The 26442-nt window shown below is 41.8% G+C and overlaps 2 protein-coding genes across 5 annotated transcripts in view; both read left to right on the top strand.

Annotated features, from left to right (window-relative positions):
• Positions 1-26442, top strand: part of LOC129182179 (VPS10 domain-containing receptor SorCS3-like) — a 220399-nt gene that overhangs the window by 39294 nt on the left and 154663 nt on the right. The gene's annotated exons all lie outside the window — the stretch shown is intronic.
• On the top strand, positions 10471-26224 carry LOC129182178 (uncharacterized). Of its 3 annotated transcripts, none has more exons than XM_054777954.1 (5): positions 10471-11201; positions 11278-11303; positions 11608-11712; positions 11818-11958; positions 12069-26224. In XM_054777954.1, the coding sequence occupies exon 5, from the start codon at positions 12560-12562 to the stop codon at positions 17081-17083; it is 4524 nt and encodes a 1507-aa protein (XP_054633929.1). In that variant the 5' UTR covers positions 10471-11201; positions 11278-11303; positions 11608-11712; positions 11818-11958; positions 12069-12559; the 3' UTR covers positions 17084-26224. The 3 variants fall into 3 exon arrangements, with proteins under 3 accessions (XP_054633929.1, XP_054633930.1, XP_054633931.1); XM_054777955.1 differs by having other exon boundaries at positions 10471-11205; XM_054777956.1 differs by lacking the exons at positions 10471-11201; positions 11278-11303 and having other exon boundaries at positions 11504-11712.

Genomic DNA, 26442 nt, shown 5'->3' with positions numbered 1-26442 from the left:
ATCTCCGTTTGGTATCTCTTTGGGTGAAGTTTGCATGTTCTTCCCATTGATTGTGACTCTGAATTGTCCATAGGTATGAATGTGAATGATTGTTTGTCTATATGTGCCCTGCAATTGGCTGGCGACCAGTACCCCGCCTCTCTGGGATAGGCTCCAGCATACCCGTGACCCTAATGAGGATAAGTGGCATGGAAAATGAATGGATGGAAGGAACAGGGTTGGTCTTAAATGCGTCTTGTCCTAAATGAGGACTAACGTCATGAACCCCTGACCAATTCACATTGAAAAAATACATACAAAATAAATGTGAGCAGTCATAATGAATAACTGTTTTAGGGGTAACTGAACTCGTAACAGTGCATACATGTTTCCCCATGCTCCACTGGGGGTTCAGTGTCACTTCCAATTTGCCATCCCCTCTCTCTTTGACCTATTTCTGCTTCTTTTCACACACCACTGTGGCCCCCAGCATGGAGCTGACCCACTAACCCCCTCCAACACCTGGCCAATGGCCCTCTGGGAGGTGGACAAAGGGTTATGGTTCAAACTAATATTAGAAAGTGACTGGCTCAAAGGGCTGGCTCATAGGTAAATCGGAACGAAAGTGTTTGAGTTATGTGGGAGCCTTGTTGACGAGTGTCTAATCTCCCACGAAGACAGTCGATTCATCCATCTGTAGGGTCTTGCGTACATAGCCAACATTGTTTATTTTGATGTAGTGTGCGGGAGGGTGATTCTTCTGAAAGGGGTACCAGCGAGGGTGCCGTCACTTTGAGGGGCATGACTAGAAAGACTGCAGTGATTTCAAGCTAGAACCATAGAAAAATATCCTGCAAACACACTGAATAAACAGGAGAAACTGTTGTCTGTTGTGTATAAAAAGCTGTATAGCTGCTGTGATTTCCAAAGTACAACACCTCATTGTGCACCAAACGCATTTTGCTGCATCCAAAATATGTACTTTTTAATCAAACTTCGACAAAACATGACACCCCTTTAGTGTAAACAGAGTAGCCCGTGGAAGACTATATGCAAATGAGCTGATGTCTGCATTGACACACAATGTGAACTTCGGAGTATTTCCGGGTTATTTCTCCATGTTTTTCATCAATAATCAGGCAATAACGAAAGTGACACTGGTTCAAAATCAGAAATATGGCGTAATGTAGATTGTATGCGTTATGATCTCATTTTCTACTGATCTATTTTTGTTTTCTTCAATACACTTTGGGGAACTGTTGTTTTAGATTATGTTTCCGCAGAAGGTGAATTGTGTTACTCCTGTGCTAACTAACAATGCTTCGAAGAACACAGTGTTGAGTCTTGCACTGAGTTTGAAGCAGGGTCCATCCACTAGCTCTGTGTTACGTCACATTACGCCTCACATCACCGAAAATGGGAAGCTGTGAAAAAAAAACTTCACAGAAAAAGCCCGTATAAAAGGCGGGCGACTAGTGCAGGGTGTACCCCGCCTCTCGCCCGAAGTCAGCCGGGATAGGCTCCAGCGTACCATAGAAGATGGATGAATGGGATGGCATTACTGTTTATGTGAAAAACTGCAGAAACCATGCGGAACTTGTCAAACACACCGAAAATATGAGACACCCGCAAAAATTACTTTTGATTTAAAAGTCATTTATTTACTCAACAAGTTAAGCATTTATCAAAAACAAGTAAATAAATTAGAGCAACAGTGCCCTGAAATATAGCAAAATGTGATATTTTCTGCAAGTTTTTCTTCATAAACTGTAACAAAACAAGTGATACCTTGTTTTACAAATCGATTAGAAAATTGACTTTAATTTCTGCTTGCTATGTCACACTTTTGGTACCCTTTTCAGGAGACTGTCCCACACATATTTCACTTATGGATGGACATTGGCGGCACCTCATCACCAAGCTGCCAATGAAACTTAATAAGGTGTGCACATCCGTGCCTGCCTCAACAATTAAGATTCCTAACGGGCTAAAACGGGACACTCTGAGAGGGCTCTTACAATCTTTAGGAATATGGGGCCTGGTCTTGGGTGAGTTTTTTGTGTTGGTTTTCAGCACCCATGATGAATAGCTGTGTTTTGCTTATTTGGGAAGGATGTAATCTATATGTAACAGGTGCCAGTCAGTGTTGCTGTGCAGATGTACGTTGGTAACTCTCACTCCCTCAAAAGTCCCAGACAGTCTGGGCCTTGAGCTCGACGGCTAGACTCTCATTCTGCAGACATCGGTTTGAGCCCAGGGCAGAACACGGCGGGTTACATTTACATAAAATATAATGCAGGTTTGTGCTGTTGCATGCAGGGATTAGACTGCGGTGAGACAGGTTAGTTTTACCCTACTGATGGTGTATTGCTGCAATAGCAAGAGATGATTGAGGTCTCTGAAATCATGTTTGTGTCAAGCGCTCCTGTTGGCCATAATACCCAACACCAAAGCACTTTGACTCAATGTAACACGTCTTTGACACATGTCTCTCCCTTTACAAACCGTCCCATTTTTGCATTTTGTTGAGCACAGTAAATTGATTAAATAAGCTTTTCACTTATTTTTCAAAAGACAACCGGACATTTTAGCCAATTTTGACTGATCTTTCAAGGCACAGAGAATATTGTGTTCTATGGCTAAATAAACATGGAAACTTACGGAAAGAAAGACTAGACTCCCGTCTGCTAACTGTCATCAGGAAAAAAAAGTTTGTTTCTACCTTTTTCCGTTCTTTAGTGACCATCAGTGGAACATTCCCGACTGGAAAAGAGACAAAACCAGCTTTTTGTGAAAAGATACATTTCAAGCATAACTTTCACTTTGACACAAACATTTTTTTGTGACAGCTCAAATATCTAAACAACTACACCAACATAAACATCACATAAAGGTGGTTGTTTTACATCAAAATAACAATTTATTTACAAATATAACACCATGAACTATTTACAGTTTTGACATTTGGAACTGAACTATGGGTGCGCACGCGTGTGCGCGTGTGCATGCGTTGAAATTTTCCTACGATGCGTAACCGTCTGCACACTGTAATCCTCCACGCTTTCTCACTTCCTCCTTCCTTCGTCTGTTAACATCATCCCAACCGAGCTCTTCCCAAATGCACTTCTGCCACTTTGTGGCCGTTTTTGTGGCTTAAAAGTGCTCCGAAGTGAAATGAATTAGTGGAGAGTTGCATCATCACCTCGTTTTGTTTCTTCGTGAAAGACGTATAAATACGTTGTTGAGATTGGGCGTTAAAACATAAAAACGTATAAATACATCTTTGGTATTGAATGACTCAATTTGATTAAAACAGTTGAAATTTCTCTCCTAAATGTCAGTCTTTTTTCATCGCAATCGCTGCTTTGCATACACTCATACAAATGAATTAAAGTGGAAACAGCAGCGCACCCATCTGGCTTTTGTAATAGAGACGCACATACTCTACATGAAGTGAAAAAACAACAGACGTACTCCTTCATTTGTCACGGCATTCTGTGCAGCAATATCGAACGCTTGGCAACGTTTTGAGGTTTTGTCCCTGGGAATAAACATGGGCAAGGACACCCTGAGAATTAGCCTTCAGCAGATTCCGGGGGCATGTTATGTGAACGGTTTAATTGATGAGAATCATTAATGACATACAGTAACATCACAATGACTGTCGTCCACTGTGTTGCAGCGAGATAGCAGGTTTGTACGCTTTAGATATTGTCAAGTGTGTGTCTTATGCTTTCTTTGTTTGTTCTTTCGTCCTGCCGTTACTTAATAAACCCTCTGATACAAGTCAGCATATTGTGCAGAGGATCAGTTAAATTAAACATCAAAAAGGAATTTAAGCACATTATTCATTCCAAATAATACCCTCTTTTAAGCACTATGGAGATTTGCCTTTGGGCTTTTTTTTTGCCTTGTGATTTAATTAAATCTATAAACAGTTGCAAAATTCCCCCTCAATGCTTAAAATTTCTCTGTCAGCGGCACAGACTTCAGTCTTTTTGAGGTCTAAGCTTAAGGGCATCCATGCCAGTTGTTAATTTATCTCATTGTTATGTACACCAAACAGAATAAATGCTCCTTGGAGAATTTCAGCAGAGAAGATGTGAGACCTCGGGCTAAATATGATTTTTAAAAACTTGTAAATATCACTTCATTAGCTGTATTAAAGATCCCGCTATGAGAGTATTTCCTCTTATAGCTCAGACCCTTTTTACCAGTGTGGATCAGTGTAATCACGGCGTATCACATCCAGACACTTTTTTGACCACATATTAGCTGGTGCCTTCCCACCTGACACTGAGCAAAGGCACACTACCACCTGGACTCATTACCAGTCAACAATACACACTAGGGATCGTATGAAAACTTGGTATCGTAACGGCACCAAAAATCGGTGCTTCATTTCAGTATTAAATTATGCAGATTCAGCCACATGTAACAAACGCTGGAAGGCGATATTGTGCGAGTAACGTCTCCTTCGTTCTCCACACCAACACACAACACTTCCTCATTGTCCACCAATCACGATCACGGTGAGGTGCATTCACTAATTCATCAATACCGGAATTCTGAACATCAGCATCACAACACAAGCATGTCGTCACACTAACTTCATTTTGCTGGATGAATACACGACTCATGCAAGTAGGATTACGTAGCAAACACCCTTGTGACACTAGTCCAACATCGCCACAATTGTGTGTCAGTTAGCAGTTTGTGATGTAATTGTGTGGAATGTATGTACTTAAAGTACTGTAAAATCTTGCATAATTTTCTTGCACATTCTCTGTGTTCTGTATTGCTGCTGGTTTTGCTGTAATAATTACGACAATTTGGTGTACATTTTAATTCATGTTGGTGAATTTATTACTAAGTAGTCATTTTATTTATATTATTGAAGTATTTTAATTACTCTTATGTTCAACTTGCATGACACACAATTCTGTAAAAATAAAAAGGCATCGTTTTTGGAGTAATTGTGTATGTTTTCCATTAGTTTGCTATTATGTTTCCCAAGTACCGGTTCAGTCACCATTTCAAAAGTACCAATTTGGCATAGGTATCGATAACAAGTAAACGATACCAAACCCTGGTATAGACATTCACGATGACGACATAAACGGGCGACGGGGCTGACTTCTGGGTTCCTATGTCCAAGTATTAGCCAGCTAATTATGTGACATTTTGTGATAAAAATACATTAAGGACACAGTTGTATTAGCATGACAAGATGCACGCCATATACACCAACTAGAAAATGTACACAGACCGAGGCACAATGTTTAACGTTAATGGAAAAACACACTAACCGAGGTTTCACTGTACTGTAATATTTCAATATAATAATATTTCAATATCATTTCAAAACAAGCAATCCAGGAGCTACGACTGTTGTGATCAGGCCATGGGCAGAGCTTGGTCTTTTGTAAGACGCAAATTGGATGCTAATTCAGACATTTTTCAGCCATTTTGATCATTACTCATACTTAAGCAGACGTTACTCGGACATTCAATGTTCTGTAAGCTGGGCCCTATGAAGATATTACTCATACTTAAGCAAAAGTTTCTGAATCTTACGTTCTGGATATTACTCATGCTGTTCTACCTACTGTCCATGGCCAAACAATTAAAATTTGCCGCTGTGTAACGTCTAACATAAAATATTTAGACGGAGGCGGACTGAATCGTTAAACGGCAGCATGGGACAGAGCCTTCTGCTTGTTGCAAGTGTAGCAGAATTCCCAAGATGAATACCTTTCAACCCCTGCTATTAAGTGGTTTTCACAAAGTTAATGACTCAATCTCTGATCTTGTTAAGAGGCTTTTAGAGGATGAAGATGATCCGAGATTCTGAGCGCAGATTTTCATCTGTGCTTTGCCTGGGATGCTTCATGATTTATAATGGGCTTGGCATGCTGGCATAGACTATTTTTTTCTCTGTGAAGAGACAGTTTCTAAGACAAATCAAAGGAGTTTTAAGCATACTAAGGCGCCGTTTACAGAAAACCATTTTAACTCAAATTGTGTGGTTGTGGCTCTTCACTTTGATGAAAACTTTATTTTTGGACACAAGCACTTGAAAACGGGACTCAAAGTGGACGTTTGTGAAAAAGATCAAAGTTTGATGTTTGTCATCTTTGTGTGAAGTAGTACTGAACTATCCTTTGTCTCCCCTTGTGCCATCTTTCCTTCTCCTCTGTCTTTAGATCTCAACCGATCAGAGCTGTAGAAAGATATGTCATCCATTTGACCAGCCAGCTTGTACCAGTAACAGTCAGCTATTAGCATGTAGCATTGTCATACTCCTTGACGAGAACCCCACAGCTAAGTGATCTGAAATGTGACAAACATCGCCCCTTAGTGTTTTCGGCCAACAATCACATTAGAAACAGTGCATGTAAATTGGGTCTTCACATAGAAGACCCTATTGGTGCAACTGTGCAGGTGTATCTAACGTTGTGGCCGGTCAATGCGCGTTACAGTTGCCACTGTCTGTGTCCTGCCAACTGAAAATTAACAAAATGTCTATATTGTAGGTAGCACGTCTGTTTCATGGTGACTTCATGGAATAAAACAAAAATACATTTCAAGGAAAAAAGCTGTCCAATTGAGTTGCATAAGTGACGCAACAAAAGCCTTTACAGCGTCCTGTCAAATGCACCGTGTACTTTACGAAACAAGTTTGCCAAGTAACTTTAGCTGAGGAAAACCTAATAAAGCGGCGGCAACGCCACACGAGCCGTTTTCAACTTCCCAATTGCACCGTGTACCTGAATGAGGCACCGCTCAGCTCCCATGTGGATCCAGCCTGCACAGTGTGTCTCGGGAGGGTCGGTCGCTGTGTGTGACTGGCCAATCACAGAGCGTGAAGAGTGAATACATAATGAGGATTTTCTTTCATCACGATTACGGATAACGACGGGATGTACTCGTTTCATGCTCGTATTCGGCAAAAATGCATTATCCGTTTATAACGAGTATCCGGCTCATCCCTATTATTTTGCTGCACGATATGGTTGGATCTTACTTTAAATTGGTTCATAGAAGAAGGTACTATCTGCTAAGGTGTGTATCAGATCCAGATGTAAATATCCATAAATAACAGATGAAATGTTTATTGTCTGGTCGTATTTTGGATTTAAAAAAAAAAGTTGCACCACTGTTCCAATACTTTTAAAGATGATTGTGTATTAGCAATACAGATTGTATACAAGAAGGAAGTTCTTTTAGGAATGATTTGAAAAAAGGGCCTCGATACTTCAGTGAGCTGCTTCCTTCCAATTGCGTTGTAATGCAAGGCAGCAGATGAAGTCTGGGGCTTAATGAGTGGGAGTGATCCAGAGGGGAGAGACGTTGTCGCAAGATTGTCTGCTGAGACTATGCCAACACTGGGAATGACAAAAGCGGGGGCTGAAATGTGTTGTAAGCACATCACAAAAAGGAACAACTGAAGAAGGGGTACATCGAGGAAGAAGGAAAGATTACAAAAGAGCGAGGAAGCTATGTAAAGTTCAGTAGGTCAAGTAAAGTTTTTTTTATTATTTTGGGACATTTTTCAACTCCAAAGTGATTTATGTTTGTGCCAAAATTGTACCGTGTCTTGTGTTTGTTCTGTTTTACACTACTTGGATTGGTCAGTAGGGGGTTCAAAAGGTACACGGTTTGGGGAGATAAAATGGTGACTTTGACATCTTTCCAGGAACCCTACCGGAATGAAGCAACTGTGTCCGATCATGGATTTGTGGATTTCAACATGTTTGATGCACTGGACTTTCATATCCAGACTTTGCATGATTACGAAGGAGTTCTTTTGAGTGGAGGGTGCAACTGTATGCTTCTGGTCAACATCATCAACCACTATGGACCAATATCACGGTTTCATGGAATCAACCATGACCATGCATCCAGAATAAAAGGTGTGTGTGGGAGTCTCAAGAAGAAGCATATTAAGAGAGTACAAGCATGCGCACAACCTAGCAGAGATGTACAAAAACGGTAATGTCATTGCTCTTGGCAAGCTCGATAGCCAACACGTACTAGATATCAAAGACTCAAAATAATCCAACCCACGCACGATCGCTCAACCAAGTTAATGTGCCCGCTCCTCTCAGAAGTATTTAATGCAACCCGCCACCTTGCAAAAAATAAAAAAATGGAAATAATCCACATGGGGAAAATGACAGTGATACGGCAGAAAGAAGTGATGGAACAAGCAAAATGTGGAAAACTTCAAGGGTTATGAATAATGCATATCCATACATCTTCCGCTTATCCGAGGTCGAGTCATGGGGACAGCAGCCTAAGCAGGAAAAGCCCAGACTTCCGTCTCCCTGACTACTTTGTCCAGCTTCTCCCGGTAGATCGCGAGGCTTTCCCAAGCCAGTTGAGAGACATAGTCTCTCCAATGTGTCCTGAGTCTTCCCCAAGGCCTCCTACCTTGGAAGGCGTACGGGAGGCATCCTGACCAGATGCCCAAGCCTCTTCATCTGGCTCCTCGCAATGCGGTAGAGCAGCGATTCAACTCAGAATCTGTCCTGGATGGCAGTGCTTCTCATCCTTATCTCTCAGGGAGAGCCCAGACACCCTACTGCGGAAACTCATTTCAGCATACTCACCAGACATATCACCAATTGAGCATGTTTGGGATACTCCTGATCGGCGTATACGGTATTTGAGGCAAATAGTGGTCACACCAGACGCTGACTGTTTTTTTCATCTCCTGATTGTGAGGCCAGCATGCTAACCACTGGTGCATCCTGCCGATGCAAATGTGAATGACAAATCAAGTCTGTCTATGTCTCTCTCTAAGTCTCGTCAAAGACAAGCTGATGGGACAAAAACTGTCTAAGTATGCATCAGTCATTACCACTTCCTTCAAGGGCACCGCACTTGCAGATGAATTACAATAATTGACAAGAGGTTTAGTCTGTAATAGTGGCAACTATTGTCTAACAATTGTCAAAAAATGCAATGAAATCAACACTACTGACAGTGATAGGAATAGATAGAGTGATATCTCTACGACACTTTCTCTAGGAGTTTGTGGTAGTTTTTTTTTTCAATTAAAGATGAGTAATAGGTCACTCTGGCATGACAGAGGGTCTTTATGGAGATTTGGTGACTCTCTCTCCAGGCTGATTTTCCAACAAATAGTGACATTTCCTCATTATTTTTTGTGATCTATGTTTAAGATTCCGATGGATCTTAAACATGGAGCTAGTTTCTTCGGCTTTCTCTCATTTTGTTTTAGCGGTGCAACAGAACCAAGAGTTTCTCGCAGGAAGCTAGTTGTACCATCTGCAATCTCGTCAATTTGAGTTTGAATGTCATTGGAATTGTTGTTCTTGTATTGTTACAGTATAAGGCATTAAGTTGAGGTTGGAGACAATACCTTCTTTCATTTTTTCCTACTATCATCTATTTTGTCTAGTCGCAACTCAAAGGTGATTAGGCAACTGGTCAGATAAGATAGAATTTTGTGGAACTATTGGGTCTAACATCAATACCATATGTTTGAAAAAGGATGATTGGTGGTTCCATCCACTACCTGGGAGAACACAATTGCATCTAATAACGAAGCTAGGCTGTCATTTCAGGGTGGGTATGTGTTCGGGGAGCACAGCAGAGTCTGTGGAATTATCATTGCAGTTTTGTACCTGACTCTTTAGTGTCAGGTACACAATGTGCCGACAAACTCACCAATGTTTCTGGAGAAAAAAAAGAGTTTCTCTCCTAATAAGCCCACGCTTGCTCCAGAAATTCTGCCAATTGTGTAAGATGCCCACATCATTAGTGGGACACCACTTTGACAACCAGCGACAGAATGATGGCACACAGCTAAACATGTCATCATTTGTTGGGTTGTGAAGTTGACCTGGGAGAACAACCTAGTCCAACATGGAGTTAGCAAGTTCATACACCCACCCGATGTAAAGCTCAGTGACTTAGTGACTTAGTGACAGTCGAGCACCAGCAATTTTAGGTGGGACTCGACATCACCCACCCATACCAGAGAAATTTAGAGTAACTAAGTGACAAAATGTGATGACGTCATATAAATTTAATCATTAAAAATAATCGTCAGAAACTAACTGTCAAAATATGATTGATGACTTGACACATCAGATGACATCATTTTTTTAAACTGTGAGTAGAGAGGTCTTAGAGGGCTGCGGAAGGGGAGGGGGTGTGGGCGAGATTCTTGGGGGGTGATGTGTGTGTGTGTGTGTGTGTGTGACTCTTGGGTGTGTGCGGTATATATTATGAATAAGGTGGGCCTCGTTTTCCCACGGGAGAAGACAATGTGCTTGTAGTTTTAAAAAACATATCTGATGGGGGTGTTTTTTAGGAAACTATAATCAATAGCGGGGGCCTCATGGTTCACATGAGATCGTTTTAATAGTCGCGCCATTTTTGTGGGAGACACCTCTCACTGGCTGTGGAGGGAAGGGGAGGGGGTATGTGGGGGCATTCTGGGTTTAGTGTATGGAGTCTCTCAAGCAGAAAGAATGGTGGGGGTCTCATGTTTCCTGGGGAACAGGATCTGCTTGGGGCGATGAAGAAACATATCTGATGGGGGTGTTTTCTGGTAACTATGATCATTAGGTTGGGGCCCCGTGGTTCACATGAGATCATTTTAATACTCGCGCCATTTTTGTAGTAGATGAGGATTTCCTGGGCGTGATCTATGGGGGTCTCTCAAGCAAAAAGAAAGAATGGTGGGGTGCTGTCTCGGGTGTGTGAAATATATAATATCAATAGGGTGTCTCGTTTTCCCACGGGAGAAGACAATGTGCTTGTAGTTTTAAAAAACATATCTCATGGGGGTGTTTTTTAGGTAACTATAATCAATAGCGGGGGCCTCATGGCTCCCGTGTCAATAGCGGGGGCCCATGGTTCACATGAGATCATTTTAATACCATTTTTATAGTAGATGGGGGTTTCTTTGGACTGATCCGTGGCGGGGTCTTTTTTAGCTAGCTCTAATCAATACTAGGGGCCTCATGGTTTGTATAAAAAAGACAATGTGATTGAGGCTTTAAAAAACATATCTGGCACTTAAACATTCCTCCCCTATTGTATAAAATGGTATAAAAGGCAGGTGTCGACGGTAGGTTTCCAGATCACTCGCAAAAATCAGCGAACAACGTCAAGACAGAGAGTTTGAACACAGAGCCTGGAGACGACTACAAGACATCGGACATTGACATGGGCTGTTGCATGTACGTAAGTTTCATATTGTATATAATTTATCTAGGGTGTTTAGCCTGAAAGGTAAATTTTTTTTTCTACTTACAGGAGAGCTGCATCTTCACCAATTGAAGGTACGTTTTCAAATCATGTAGCTGAAAGAAATTTCTTTTAGAGGTTTATGTTTCTCAGGGTGCGTGTGTGTGCGTGCCTGTGTGTGTGCGTGCCTGTGTGCGTGCGTGCCTGTCTGCCTGTCTGCGTGTGTGTGTGTGTGTGTGTGTGTGTGTGTGTGTGTGTGTGTGTGTGAGTGCGCATGTCTCTCTACCTCTGAGAGAGAGAGAGAGAGAGAGAGAGAGAGAGAGAGAGAGAGAGCCAGGATGTTGATTATATAATATATATTGGGGAAAATAAAATAAATTGAGTATGTTTGATTTCCAGTGATCGATCTGACTTCACCGCCACCAGTGGCCCTAGTGTCACCGGTCCAAAACCCAATGCAGGGATTTAATGTGGACTTTATAACGCCTCAAAACCAGGCACAAGGTAAACAATCGTGTGTAGGTTTAGTTTAATACAGGATGATGTCGGGAATTAGCTCTTTATGTTTTGTGTAAATGCTGATGACTAACAAGATCCTCTCTGACACAGGATTTGCAGAGGGCGATCGCTCTACGATAGACGGGGGAGTTTGGGGACAGACTTCGGGATTCGTGGAAAACACTTTAACACCGCCGGTCCAAAACCCACTGCATTTTATTGTGGGGTTTACAAGTCCAAACTCAAGTCACGGTAAGTTAAACAAATGTGTGTCGGTTTTAATGAATTCATATTTATGTCAACAATTATCTCTGTATGTACTGTGTAAATGTTGATGAATAACAGAGTCTGCTCTGTTATAGGGATTGCGCCACTGACCCCCTCAACGCTGGATGTGACAGAGGGAGAAAACGACACAGAATTCGAGGAAAACACAGCAGAGTCCGATGTGGGACAAGAAACGGGAGAGGAGGAGACATCTGACGCTGGAGTCTACAACCAGGAAAGATTTCATTATTTTCCAGATAGTGAAAGTGAATATGTTGACATGCAAGCTCTAAATCAGAGGGATATAGTCTCAGACAATGATGGAATTGAAACAGTGGATTTCAACACCTCTGTGCTAATTGTCGAACAAGTGTTCAGAAGATACATGTATGATATAGCATGTTTAAATCGCCGCATGATTGAGAATATATATAATCAACTTAGACAGAACGTTAGACGCAGGCATTCTGTCAATTCATATTCAGCTAACGCTAGACGTGCCACTCGTGAACAAAGAACACTGCCACAAAGAGTCCATCGCAGGTTGCAATTTGAAGACTAATTTTTGATCGGGTGATAAAGACAAATGGCTGAACCAGATCACAACAATTCCCCTGAAATTAGAGAGCATCTCCTCCACTTGATCTCTGAGATAAACCGAGAAAGATCCGAAGGCGGGGCTAATCAGGGTTCTCCCCGAAACAGTCCAATTCTGCCTCAGCATGATTCACCTGAAAGAGGGGGAGAAGTTTTTCTTCCATCCCCTGATGAGCTAATTTCCTTGCTCCAAATGTACAGATACCCCTGCCCCGTTCCGCATAGCAGTGCGGAATCAGATCACAACAATTCCCCTGAAATTAGAGAGCATCTTCTCCAGTTGATCTCAGAGATCAACTGTCAAAGATCTGAAGGCCGGGCTAATCAGCCTTCTCCCCAAAATAGCCCAATTCAGGCTCGGCATGATTCACCTGAAAGAGGGGGAGAAGTTTTTCTTCCATCCCCTGATGAGCTAATTTCCTTACTCCAAATGTACAGATACCCCTCCCCCGTTCCTTCGCCCGTATCGCAAAGCAATGTTGACTCAGGACCTTGGTCTCCATCAGACAGTCAGTGTTGTGATGCACTCAACAGTCAAATAGATGACCCGTGGTCTCCATCAGACAGTCAGTGTTGTGATGCACTCAACAGTCAAATAGATGACCCGTGGTCTCCATCAGACAGTCAGTGTTGTGATGCACTCAACATTCTGGAAAGAGGCCATCAGGTGGGGGGTGGGGGCGAGGGTGAACAGACAGAGAGCGTCATCAATCAGAGTAATGAGGGTCAATCCACATCTATGGGGATAAACAACACAAATAGTGCGGCTGTTAATGTTCCAGCACCTTGCACTAGTGATGACATGCATGTCACAAACCGTGAAAGATTTAATAATGTTGAGATTCGCTCTTTCCTTCGCTTTCCACCACCATCTGCAATTCCCAATTTTCGTGAATTTTATTTGAATGTCACAAATGGTTTTCGCGATAGGATTTCAAGCATGATTCACAGAGCTGATGTCCAGCCAAATGACGTTATCCAAGTTAATCTGCGTGCTGATCGTTTGCAAGACGATGTCTCAATGAGCGTGCGTTATGGAGAGGGGACAGTGTCACAATTACAGGAACTTTTAGACAGATTAGTCCAGAGTAATATGTCTGTTTTCACCGATGGATCGCTTGAGCTAATTGTCAATTTTGTGAAGGCTCCGCGGGGAGGGGGTAAGAGACGAATTGAATCATGTCTTGCGAGCGAAATTGTGAAGAAAAAAGCACGACATTTATTTGTACTCCCCAATCCCGATCAAACATGTTTTGCTGTAAATCTGGCATTACTGACAAATCCGAAGTTGACGATGATGGAAGCCATAAAGGCAGGCTGGGACATCCATACCAGAGCAGGTCTGACTGCTGATACAATGGTCACATTCGATGATGTTGTCAAATTTGAGGAGCTGTTAGCGTGTAAAATTGTTATATTTTACCAAACGTCTGACAGAGAAAAAAACAACAACCTGGTTACATTTCAAACAGGAACACCCGAACGAGACACAATACGCTATCTGCTTTTACACAATAATCATTTTTACGGGATAAATAATATTAAGGGATTTCTAGGTGTGAAGTTTTTCTGTAAACATTGTCACACAGGGTATCAGTGTCAATATAAGCATTTCTGTGAAAAAAGCTGCAACATCTGTTGCACAGATTGTAAACAGGGTCCAATTCAAAAAACCTACTGTGCTGATTGCAATCGATTCTGTACAAATAGACAATGCTACGAACGACATCGCGAGAAAAAATGGCATCCGAAAATCAAAAAGATGGCCAGCATGTGTCAGACCAATAAAACATGTCCTAGATGTAAATCATTGTACTACACATCTATCAGAGATCCTAAAGAGCATACTTGTGCTATCAAGATGTGCACAATTTGTAAACAACCTAAAACAACATTGTCGTCTCGTAACAATGAGTTAGAGCAGACATCAGCTAATAACTCTATGATTGAAAGCGGCGAAGATAAACATGTCTGTTACATGCGTACAAAACCAATCAAATCTGAAAAAGAAATACATGAAAAAAAGATTGTATTTTTTGATTTTGAGACTTCTCAAACCACTGGAACCCATCTTCCGGTGCTTGTGGTGGCTCAGTCACTTAATGGTGAGCGCCGTGTCTGGAAGGGGCATTCATGCGCTTTAAAATTTCTTCTCCATTTCCGACAGAAAAAACATAAACAGACAACTTTCATTTCCCATTTTGGCAAAGGTTTTGATCATCATATCATCTTGAATGCTTATGTAACTCAAGGTTTGTCACCGTCTGTGATAGCACAAGGGAGTAAAATAATCCTGATCCTGGATAATGACTTTCAACTTAAATTTATTGACTCGTTCTCATTTATTCCTATCCCACTCAGAGACTTTTCCAAGGCGTTGGGATGTAAGACACAGCTTAAAAAAGGCTACTTCCCACACAGATTTACCGATCTTTCAAAAAATGGCTATAGAGGAAGCTATCCACCGGCCGAGATGTACTCACCTGACGAAATGAGTCCAAAACAAAGAGAGGATTTCCTTAACTGGTATCAGACTGTCAAAGATCAAGAGTTTGACTATGATGCAGAGTTAGTATCTTACTGTGAAAACGATGTTGAAATCTTAGCCGAGGGTGCAAGCAATTTCCGTAATGAATTCATAAAAACAACAGACTGTGATCCTTTTGACAGTGTGACCATTGCTTCAGCAGCTTTGAATGTCTTTCAAACAAAATTTTTAAAACCCAATACAATCGCGATTCCCTGTCCTAACAATTACAAAACAAACAGCAAGGCTTTCTCACATGCGTCTATACAGTGGCTTGAGTATGAGGCCTTCTCACGGGGGATTTCAATAAGACATGCTTTGAACGGAGGTGAAGTTAAATTTGGGCGTTATTCAGTTGATGGATATGGAGAGTTAAATGGAGGGAAAGTTGTCTTTGAATTTCTAGGCTGTTATTTTCATGGCTGTCCAAAGTGTTATATGGGAAGTGATGTTTCTCCATTGTCAAAGACTTGTTTTAGTGAGGTGTACTCTGAGACTTTGAAAAGGCTGGATCGATTACAAAACGATTACAAGGTGCAAACTGTGGTGATCAAGTGGGAACACGAATGGAGTGTACAGAAAAAAACAGACCCGAATGTTAAATCTTTCTTAGAGAGGTTTCAAGAACCAATTCCGTTAGATCCCAGAGCAGCCTTATATGGAGGCCGTACGGCTGCTATCCGTCTCCGCCATGTTGTCAGCCCAGGTGAGCGTGTAAATTACGTTGATTTCACATCGTTGTATCCGTTTGTAAATGCACATTTTCACTACCCATTAGGGCATCCGAAAATAATTCGAAAGGATTTTGACAGCATTGAAAATTACTTTGGATTAATACATGCTAAAGTTTACCCTCCACGTCAACTGTTTTTCCCTGTACTGCCTATTAGAAACGACAAAGGGAAATTAATTTTCACACTGTGTCGATTATGTGCACTCGTGAACAATCAAACTACTGACTGTACACACAATGATGAAGAACGGGCCCTCCAAGGGGTGTGGGTAACGATAGAAGTAATCGAGGCAGTGCGAAAGGGGTATTTTCTGGCTGAAATTTACGAAATATGGAACTTCGAAGAGAAATCAGATGTGCTGTTTAAAGACTATATCTACACTTTCCTTAAACAGAAGCAAGAGGCGTCGGGCTACCCTAGCGGAGTTGAAACTCTTCAGACTAAACAGGGTTACATCCGTGACTATAAAGAGAAGCAAGGTATCGATCTCGATCCGGAGAAAATTGTCTACAACCCCGCAAAAAGACAGATTGCCAAACTACTGCTAAATTCTCTCTGGGGAAAACTAGCACAAAGATCAAACCAGCTCTCAACCAGTCTGGTGAGCACACCGCAACGCTTTTTTGAATTTCTCTTTTCTAGCAAGTACGACATTTCACAGTTTCACTTCATAAATGACGATATTGCACTTGTTCAATGGCGCCATAATTCTAGGTGTGTCTTACCCCCAGGCGACGCAAATATTTTTCTAGCGGCGTTCACAACTTCTTATGCACGACTTGAACTTTACAAGCAATTAGATTTGCTCCAAGATCGTGTTCTGTACTGTGACACTGATTCTATCGTTTACACAAGCAGCCCCTCTGATCAATATAACCCTCCACTCGGTAATTATCTCGGAGATTTGACATCAGAATTAGATCATGGAGACTACATATGCAATTGGAGCGCTGCGGGTCCCAAATCGTATGCCTATCTCACACAACAGGGTAAGGTGACTTTACGTGCTAAAGGGATTACACAAAATTATGAAAACTGTAAAAAAATTAACTTTGACAGCCTCACAGATCTGGTAGAGGGATATCTCAGAGAGCCGGACAATCGGCGTGAAATCTCTACACATTACAATAAAATTACTCGCAATATGAAAGCCTTTGAACTCACTAATAAACAACGCATAATCAACTTCGCAGTTGTCTATGATAAAAGACGACTCCTTGCAGATGGAAAAACATTACCATTTGGTTATTAGTTCCAGGATGAAACGGCAGCAATTTCTGAAAAGGACTGTGTAGATTTATGACGGTTTGACCTGATGACTTTTCTACCCAGACCTTTTTAGAATTATATCATTGTTTTGTAATTCTATTCTGTTTTTTATATTTTTTATCATGTATTCTGTGTTTTTCTTGAAGATGTATTCTGTATTTTTAGTCATGATGTAATCTGTAGTAAATCATATATGCACATATGCTATATCAATAAACCCTTCTTCATTTGTTTGTGTTTACATCTTGATGTCTGTGAATAAAATCAGTGTTCTGGTTATTTAGGTTGCCAGTTTACAGAAACAGCAGATGCGTAACATGGAAGAAGTATATTTTGATCCTCGTTTCAAACTTCCATTCACCGCTCTCCTTGTAGGGGCAAGTGGAAGTGGGAAGTCGTTCTTTGTGAAACATGTACTCCAAAATATGAAGGATACTTTTTCCAGAGTTCCCGATCGAATCATCTGGAGCTATTCATCCTACCAACCCATGTATGATGAATTGGCTAGAGATGTAAAGATTAAATTTATTGAAGGAATCCCTGACTCTTTGACGGATGAAAATATTTTTCCATCAAATCAGCACAGTCTTTTAGTTGTCGATGATTGCATGGACGTTGGGGCGAATCATGATGAATTAATGAAGGCATTTACAATGTATAGACATCATCGAAAATTATCTGTAATCTTTCTAGTTCAAAACTTGTTTCATCAAGGAAAACATAGCAGAACTATTAGTTTAAACACTAATTATATGGTCCTTTTCAAATCGCCTCGTGATAAACTGCAGATTAGAATTCTGGCTCAGCAAATGTTCCCCGGACGAAGAGAATATTTTCTTCAGAGTTTTAATGACGCGACTAAAGACCCCTACTCATATTTAATCGTGGACTTAAGACCCGACTGTCCAGAACATTTCCGACTGAGAAGCGGCATACTTCCACACGAGTGGCCTGTAGTGTATCAGTATAAAAAGTGATTTAAACCATGTCAAAGCGGATTAAAAGAAACCTCCCCATTTTAAAAGCCCTGCTCAGTCTAAAACCAAAAGAGAGACAGAGCCTTCTTAGCCATGCATCGAAAGATCTCGTCCTGGCAGTCTGTGAGATAGCTTTGAATGTTTTGAAGGGGAACATCCCACTATCCTCCGAGCAGTACAGTAGGTTAAAAAAGCAGAAAAAAATCATCAAACTCTTTGCTAACCGTAAAACTGCCATAAAACATAAGCGTAAGGTGTTGACACAGTCCGGTGGTTTCCTTGGGGCGTTATTAGGAGCAGCAATCCCACTCCTAACCAGTTTGTTTACCGGTGGGAGATAGACACAGACCATCGTCATGGCGTCATTTAGTAAAATGTACATGATTTCCCCCCATCAACTAGAGACTTTAACCCAGAAGAAGACGCATGCAGAAAACATCAGCGAGAAAGCTCAGCATGTTTTGGAAGAGAAAATGGAACGTCTGTTAAAACAACCTGGACCGGCATACAGCAAGTCACTACATTATAACGATCTACTTGAAAAATATCTGGCCTTACTCAGAAAGGAGGAGAGTCGCAGTCGTGAAATACTTTTGAAACTACCTACTACACCCACAGAGAAAGGAGGTGAAGATGTAGGTGACTATGTCAAGGTTGAAGAGGAAGAACGTCCTGACAACATTGAAAAAGAGATTTTAGACAACATAGGATCACGCAATCGGAAAAATGCGGCATATATTCTACAGAAGCTTCGTAATTCAGACCTTCTAAGATGGAACCGTTCAGGCGAGATAATTGTGCAGGACAACCTCATTAAAGGGTCTCATATTTTCGATTTAATGAAAACTCTGACAAACCGTCGATTCCACGGACGGACCGTACCTCGCGGATGGGATACATTTTTAAAAACAATTTCTGAATTAAATATTCAAATCACAACTGTTATGAACACTCACGCACGCGAGCAATTACGACTTAAACCCTCCAATACCACGAGTGAACCTCGCCCTCAGATACGTCGGAGTAAGAGAAAACGCGGGGGGAAAAAATCTGGGGCGGCATCACCGTTAGACAGAGATTATGACAGTCCGAATCTCGTTCATCAACTGTATACACCTACAGCGTCTGAATGGCGATTGTCTACACCGATCCCCTCCAACTGGTTAGATTTCACTCGATACAAATGAATTCATGCAGACTGTATGTTTTTTTTTTTACCAATAAAAATTTATTGGGAATTATACATCGGAGTAAGAGCATTTATTCAGAACAGATATAACACTCATTAAATAGTTTTAAAGAGCATGCTTTCTGATTACAGGTTTTAGCGGTCTTCACATGTGAAATACATTTAACATTTTTCTTGACAAACTTGGTGACAAGAGCATCATTCTTTTTTAAATTATCAGAATACAGCCTCATTACTTCTTGAAAAGAGAGTCCTTTAAAGCGTTGACAGAGGAAAAAAATAACATGGGCGCCACAAGTCGAAGAGTTGTCATCTTGTACTTGGAGTTTGTTGTAGCGTATTTCATGAGAATTTCTAGTGAGGAAAGTTATAAAACTTTCAGGATAAAATATAAAATCCGGTTCATGGCCATAGCTGTCGAAGAAGCATGATTTGTCTTGTTCAGCTTCAATAATCATCCCCACCCAGTGTTCACCCTCACGGGTTTGGTCATGGGTGTTAACGACGAGATAGCACGGTCGTTTATCAATCTTAGTTGGCAGTAAATCACTAGGCCAAACCCCTCCAAACGTCTCGCCCAAGATCGGTCTCAGGATAGAATCTATTTGATGGTTGTTCATTTCTCCAGTTTTAGTAGTCGATCAGAACCTGACGCTTCGAGTTTATCTCTATGACACTGTCGTAACAAGCGTACACAATCAATGTCATAGTTCTCGGTAACGCCATTCTGAATCTTAAATCCAAACGGCATGTTCCATGTAGCGCAGGAGAGAGAGCTTCAGCGTCCATTTCATCGTCTCTTGACAGATTGAACAGAAACAGTGAGTAACCATTTTCAAAGTTTTCGCGGTCAATACTCAGGGGAGCGTCTCTGAGGTGTCTGTTTGTTCCCAGATAGAGATTGTAAAATTCGCGAACACTCTGATGTGTATTAAAGTTGGGTTGGTAAGGTTTCGCCGGGATAAAGCGTGAATTTACACTGAGAGAGAGGTATTCAAGATTTGCATGTTGGAACTTAAATGGGTTCAGCTCCCTTGCTCCGACAAATGCTCTGTGGTCGACAATTCCGACGACTATATATTTTGGAAGTCTACCCAGATACAAGTTGTCCTGTGAACATACACGTGACTGCGCTGGAATGCTAAAATTTTTAACAACAACACGACTTATCGGGTAAATTGCGTTGGATTTCATTAAAGCGGCTGAATGTCCTAGCATGACATCCGGCGAGACTTGCACCTTTTTCACAAAAATGCTAGCACTCAGAATGTTTAAATTGAACTCGTCAGCTGCAGCGGACATCAGTGTAAAAGCACTTTTAGCCTTTACAAGTTTCAATCGCACATCCACATTGTTTAGCAGGAGTCTTTCGGAAAAAAAAATGTCACTGTGCAGGGGACCAATTAACTCGAATGGTCGCGAACCACGAGTGAAGCTTGTACGCTTGATAAGGCCTTTGTTGGGGCCGCCAGGTGTCGTGTCAATTGAATCTAAATCATCGCCATCGTCTTTGTACCACAGACCTGCTGAAAACTGACTCTCCAATGTTTGTCGTGAAAAGTTGAGGAGGGTTTCAATAATAGATCTGTAAGGATGAGTTGCGGATGAAGAGCTAATGAGAACATCGTTCAGACTGACATCTACCTGTGAAAATATAGTATTTAGAGGGTACTGTATTATTCCACAGTTATCAGCATTTCCGAGATTAGTCCCATCGGCGTTTGTAATCTTGAGGCGTAAATAGAGTAGTGTTGAGTTTAGATCTAGATAGAAACTCCCGTTTCCAGGTATCAGGAAATCTAACACTTCTTGATCAGCAATAGAGTTCAAAGGATGGATCTCTACATAATTGGTCTGATCTATAGATAGCTGTGTCATCGGAGGAGCAAAGAGGTCGAGCTCTGATTTGGTGCACTCTGACGAGAGGTGATGTGTAAGAGACATGGTTAAAATATATCCCCTCCGCCTCGTTGACTTTTAACTTTCCGGTGTATTTTCGATGAGGTTTTACGTTTCTTTTTTGGTATAGCGTGTGATAATGCTGCTAGAGCTCTTTTTCCTCTTCCACGTGCTATTCGTAGTAGTCCCGATCCGTCCTGAGTTTCGTCACGTCGACGATTGGCAATATGGCTGGTTACAGCTCCAACAACATCAGATGCTATCCCTCTCACAGCAGATTTCAAATGTGGCCTGGCAATATTAGCTCCACGTTTAAGAAGAGGCAAGACGAATCTGAATGCCCTACTCAGCATAGAACCAAATCCCCTGCCGTAAAGAACCGGGGCACCAACAAATCCGTTGAGTGATCCGCCTCCAGCCTGATTCACATAATAATCCACAAATCTTTGCGAATTCATTCTGGGTTATTCTGTTGAATTCAGATCAAGATCTTTGATACCGGTCTAAAGTGTAGTTTGCAGATGGTCTTCCCGTATGTGAATCGAATCGGGGTATTTAAATCTGTTTTTAATTCAATCTGGATATCCTGTATGCGCTGTTTATTGACAGGAACGTAGTGTAAGCGGTTGTAGGAGAAAGTGATCAGGTCACCGTAAGATCCTTCCTTTTTAACAATTCTTAGAAGGGGAACAACATAGTCTCCGATATGTTGTGCTTCCACAATATTGGTATAGACGAAAAAATTATATTGACCGCCGTTAATATCGCAGGGATATTTACTCACGGGATTTCCTTCTGTTTTAATCCATTGACCGGGTTCAAAACCCAGCATGTAGGACAGCGGCGCTTCGAACTTGATAGAATATTTAGCACTCCCTAATATATAAATTCTTCTGTTTATAGAATTGTAATGAAAAATTAGATCAATGTTTACTGACTTAAATAAAGCATTTATCTCCCTCAGTATTAGATCAATGCTGTCATAATGTCCCCTAGGAATTTTCATATACATTGGAGGATTCGCTGGCTTCGAATGATCCAATAATTCATAACCATTCTCACCCCCACGTATATTATTCCATGTATGACAATACATAATTTCAGCTAAAGCGACCTCGTAAGCTCCATCCAGCTCTATAGGTTGTGACAATGTTGTCATATAGTTCGAGCTGGTATTGCTCGGGAAAATGTCATTACAGGCATTCGACGGTAGTGTCACGTAGAAAGACTCTCGTCCTGTCATTGTGCTGTTTCCTGGTCTTTCTTGTTTCTCTTCTTCCTGAGCTCAACGACCTCGTTAGCAGCTAGCCAAGAGTCGAACTGACGAGGCCATCCTTGCCACCGGACTAAAACCATCTTCTGACCATTTTTAATTTTCCGGTCTAAAATTTCTTCTATGCGGAAAAGAGTGTCAGAACCAATTATCACTTTCTGCAGTTCTGGTTCATAGAATGTTCCATTCAGAATTTCACCTCTTATATCCCTTAATTTATAAACAGGGGGGACTCTGGGGATACGTTCGTTCACTATAAAATATTCATCGCTGAATGACTGTTCATACATTTTATCAAATACTCCACGGTATTTTGAAATCCGTACAATGTCTCCTTCTTTGAATTTAAATACGGATGGTTTTGCGCTCAGAGATAGTGTCCCATATAAATTTTCAAACACTTGCGAGGTCTTGCTAGGGGTTACCTCCGCAGGTTTCATTTTTATTCCACTATGATAACTGTTGTTATAGCTATCGAGTAAATCTTGAATTACGTCTATATACCTACGAGTGTTTTTTGCAGTGAAGTACCGCCACATTTTTCCCTTCAACGTACGGTGAAATCTTTCCACCACTGATGCTTTCAGTTCACTTCCTGTTGCAAAGTGTTGAATGTTGTACTTCATCATTAGTTTTTCAAAGAGTCGATTAAAAAATTCTTTCCCTGAATCCGTTTGAATTTTAGCCGGAATACCACTCTGGTCTAAAATTGAAGCAAAAGCCTTTGCAACTTCAAAGGCTGTCTTGTTTTTCAGTGGTCGTGCATAAGCTTTCTTGGAAAATACATCTATTACTGTAAGCAGGAATTTAAACCGATCATTGTCTTTAGACAGAGCACTCATATCACAAAGATCGGCTTGAAATTGATACAAAGGACGAGGAACAAAAACACGATTTCTAGCATAAGTTTTTCGTGCCGTTTTGTGTAAGGTATATGCATCCTGAGCTGACAACCAGTCTCGCACTTCATCCCCGCTAACTTTTTTTCCCGTCTGCTCTTCGACAGCCTTTTGAAGTCTTTCAACCCCACCATAAGATCCAGCTCTTGCAGGATCATAATATATACTCTTCAGCATGCGTTCTGTCTTCTTTGAAGCCATGTCTACTAGTGAACAGAAAAGATCATACGACAATGTTTTGACTTCGACTTTATTGATGACCACACATGATTAGTGATTACACAGTTAGTGATTACAATACATGTTTTATATTAAATCAAAAAAACAAAAAATCTTTTTTTTTTTTTTTTTTCAAAATTGAAGCGTGTAAAGCATGTAATACATTTAGCAACTGATCAACATCAACTTTATCTCCATTCTTCAGTTTACACACCGCTACATCGACTACATAGGTATACAAGACGTGCATGAGACTAGAGTTGAGACTACACACAGAAATATTCCCGATAATGCCCCGTAATGTTGCTTCAAAACCATCGCTGTTTAAGTCTGACCCGAGATACACCAGATTCTCCCAGTGGTCTAAAGGACCCTTATCCCTTACAATGGCCATCACTCTTTCAAAACGCTCCAAGTCTTTTGTATCGACATCCCCGCTTGCCAGATATAACGATGCATCATTGATCCGATTAGCAATTGCATGTTTTAAAAGAAAACTGTCAACTGGTTTAGGGGGTGGTTTAAAATAATAATTTCCCATTTTGATGAATCAAGGATTCCAGAAACCGAGGAAACGCTGCAGCAGATCTTCCCTATCCGTGTCGTCTTCTATGTAGGCGCGCCTGATCTCTGCAACTTTCTCCAGAATGTTTTCTTCAGGCTTCAGATCGTAAAGAAAAGCCTCCGCTGCTCCTTCCACTCTAGCATCCAGTATGTCTAACCCAAGTAATTCCAGTGTATACTTGAGAGCTGGAAGAAATTCCCATGTCATCAGATTCTCTGTTAACAGTTTAAAGTTAGTGTTGAAATATCCAGGTTCTGGAGGATAGAGACAGGGATGCTGACGTTGAGAAGGGTGATCGACTTCACAGCCGTAACAGTCTTTTTTTATCTGCTCCTGCACCACCACTTGCACGGCGCTAGCCACGCACGCCTTTACAGTGTCTAGAAATCCGCCACTCGCCGCTATCGGAGACTGAGGCGCGGGCGAGTCTGGAGGCGTCAGGACCGCTTTGTGTGCTCCTATGGTGTAGACTGGAGCAGGCGCTGCCTCTTCCCCGCTGTCATTATCCCCCCAGTATGGACAGTAGGATGGAGGTCCGCATGGTAGCTCGCCATGGCTCTGTCCATTGTCGAGGGATTGGGAAAAACAACCGACTGTATACATCGGTGAGCCTTCTGGCACCTCTCGCTCAGTCACCTTGGGTGGAGAACCGGAGCTGGCTATGGATCCTCCAGTGATCCGACCAGGGGTGAGCGCTATGTCCCCCTTCACCATGCACGCGTAGGGATCGGTCTGGTACTCTTGCGCTTCACACGTCGTGACAAGGGTCGAATCATTCTCATGATAGCGGTGGAAAAGTGGCCTATACATCTCAGCGTGTCCTGAAGATGTCTGAGAAATGTTTGACAGCCAGTTGAGAAGCTCTTCATCCCGGATTTCATAGCTGCTGCAGCTGGTGCTGCTGCTGCCGACGTTGTTTCCAGCAAGAGAGGTCAGAGCGTTGTCCGAGGAAAAATCAGCCATGATGAAGTAAAGTACTTTCTCTATTCCCACTTCTTCTGTATTTATATTTTAAAACGAGTGGGTGTGTCTGGTAGGCCGGTCTGAGAGGCGTGTCTTGTAGATGGAGGGCCTAGTGGGAGGCGGGTCTGGTAGGAGGGTTCTGGTGGGAGGGGTCAGAGAAGCAGGACTGGGAGGTCTGTGTAGAAGGCGGAGACCCGCATGCGTGATTACGCGGAATCAGTCTCCAATTCAGAAACATAGCCTCTCCTGGCCAATCCATCAGCCTCCAGTTCTCTGTCAAAAACGGGGTTCAGATTTATCCGCCTTTTAACACTAGCCAGCCTCTGTCTTCCAACACCGCCTTCAGCTCGAGTGGTTAACCTCTTCTCCAGCAGGTCATGCCTCCGCTTCACACTATCTTGAGTGAAAAACAAACTCATTTCTTTCAAGAGATCACCCAGCTTTGGGAAGTCTTCCACCTTGAACGCCAGGTGAATTGGGAAATGCCGCTCTTTCTCCATAACAGTTCTTGGTCTGACACTATTAGCATCAGAGGAGCCATATCTCACCAGCAGCCAGATGTGTGATCTCGAACAATCGACGAAAAAAGATCCCTCCCCTTCACGCTGTAGCGAATCCGTTCTCACCGCTACACTTGGCGGCATTCTCGTAAGTCCTACTTCCCCTTCATCATGCACATGCTGCATGTAATCGATGAAATCTTGAATGGAGCTCTTCAGTTTTTCAAATTCAGTAGAATAAATTCTCAGCTGCGTAACCTCTGGTTCCATATATTCATAACTGTATAGATCCACAAAGGGAACTACTCCCATACCTCTAAACTCACTAACCACCAGACGTCCCCCGTCAAGATGCAGACTCTTTTTCCTGAACACAGCCATTTTTTTTTTTTTTTTTTTTCTCCAGCAGTCACTCATAGTCTGACTGAAACACTCCTCGTTATATAAGACATCTCATATATTTCCACACCCCCCTCACCACCTTAACCACGCCCATCAACCCTCCTCTAGAATAATAGCCACATTCTAATGTAAATAACAAAGTCACGCCTCTTCCTTTTCCCCACACCCCCTCACCACGCCCCTCCCAAATGATGTCATCTGATGTGTCAAGTCATCAATCATATTTTGACAGTTAGTTTCTGACGATTATTTTTAATGATTAAATTTATATGACGTCATCACATTTTGTCACTTAGTTACTCTAAATTTCTCTCATACCGCATGTGGTGGCAGTCTCCCGGACACCAATTTCACATGTTGAACGACGTCCCCAACAACCGAGTTATTTCAGTGATACAGTGTGTTAACAGAAGGCTAGCCGCTATGAACAATACATTTGCAAAGAGAGGGCATAGA

This window comes from Dunckerocampus dactyliophorus, chromosome 6 (genome assembly GCF_027744805.1).
Source record: "Dunckerocampus dactyliophorus isolate RoL2022-P2 chromosome 6, RoL_Ddac_1.1, whole genome shotgun sequence".
Taxonomy (NCBI): Eukaryota; Metazoa; Chordata; class Actinopteri; order Syngnathiformes; family Syngnathidae; genus Dunckerocampus; species Dunckerocampus dactyliophorus.
This window is presented reverse-complemented; position numbering and strand designations above follow the sequence as displayed.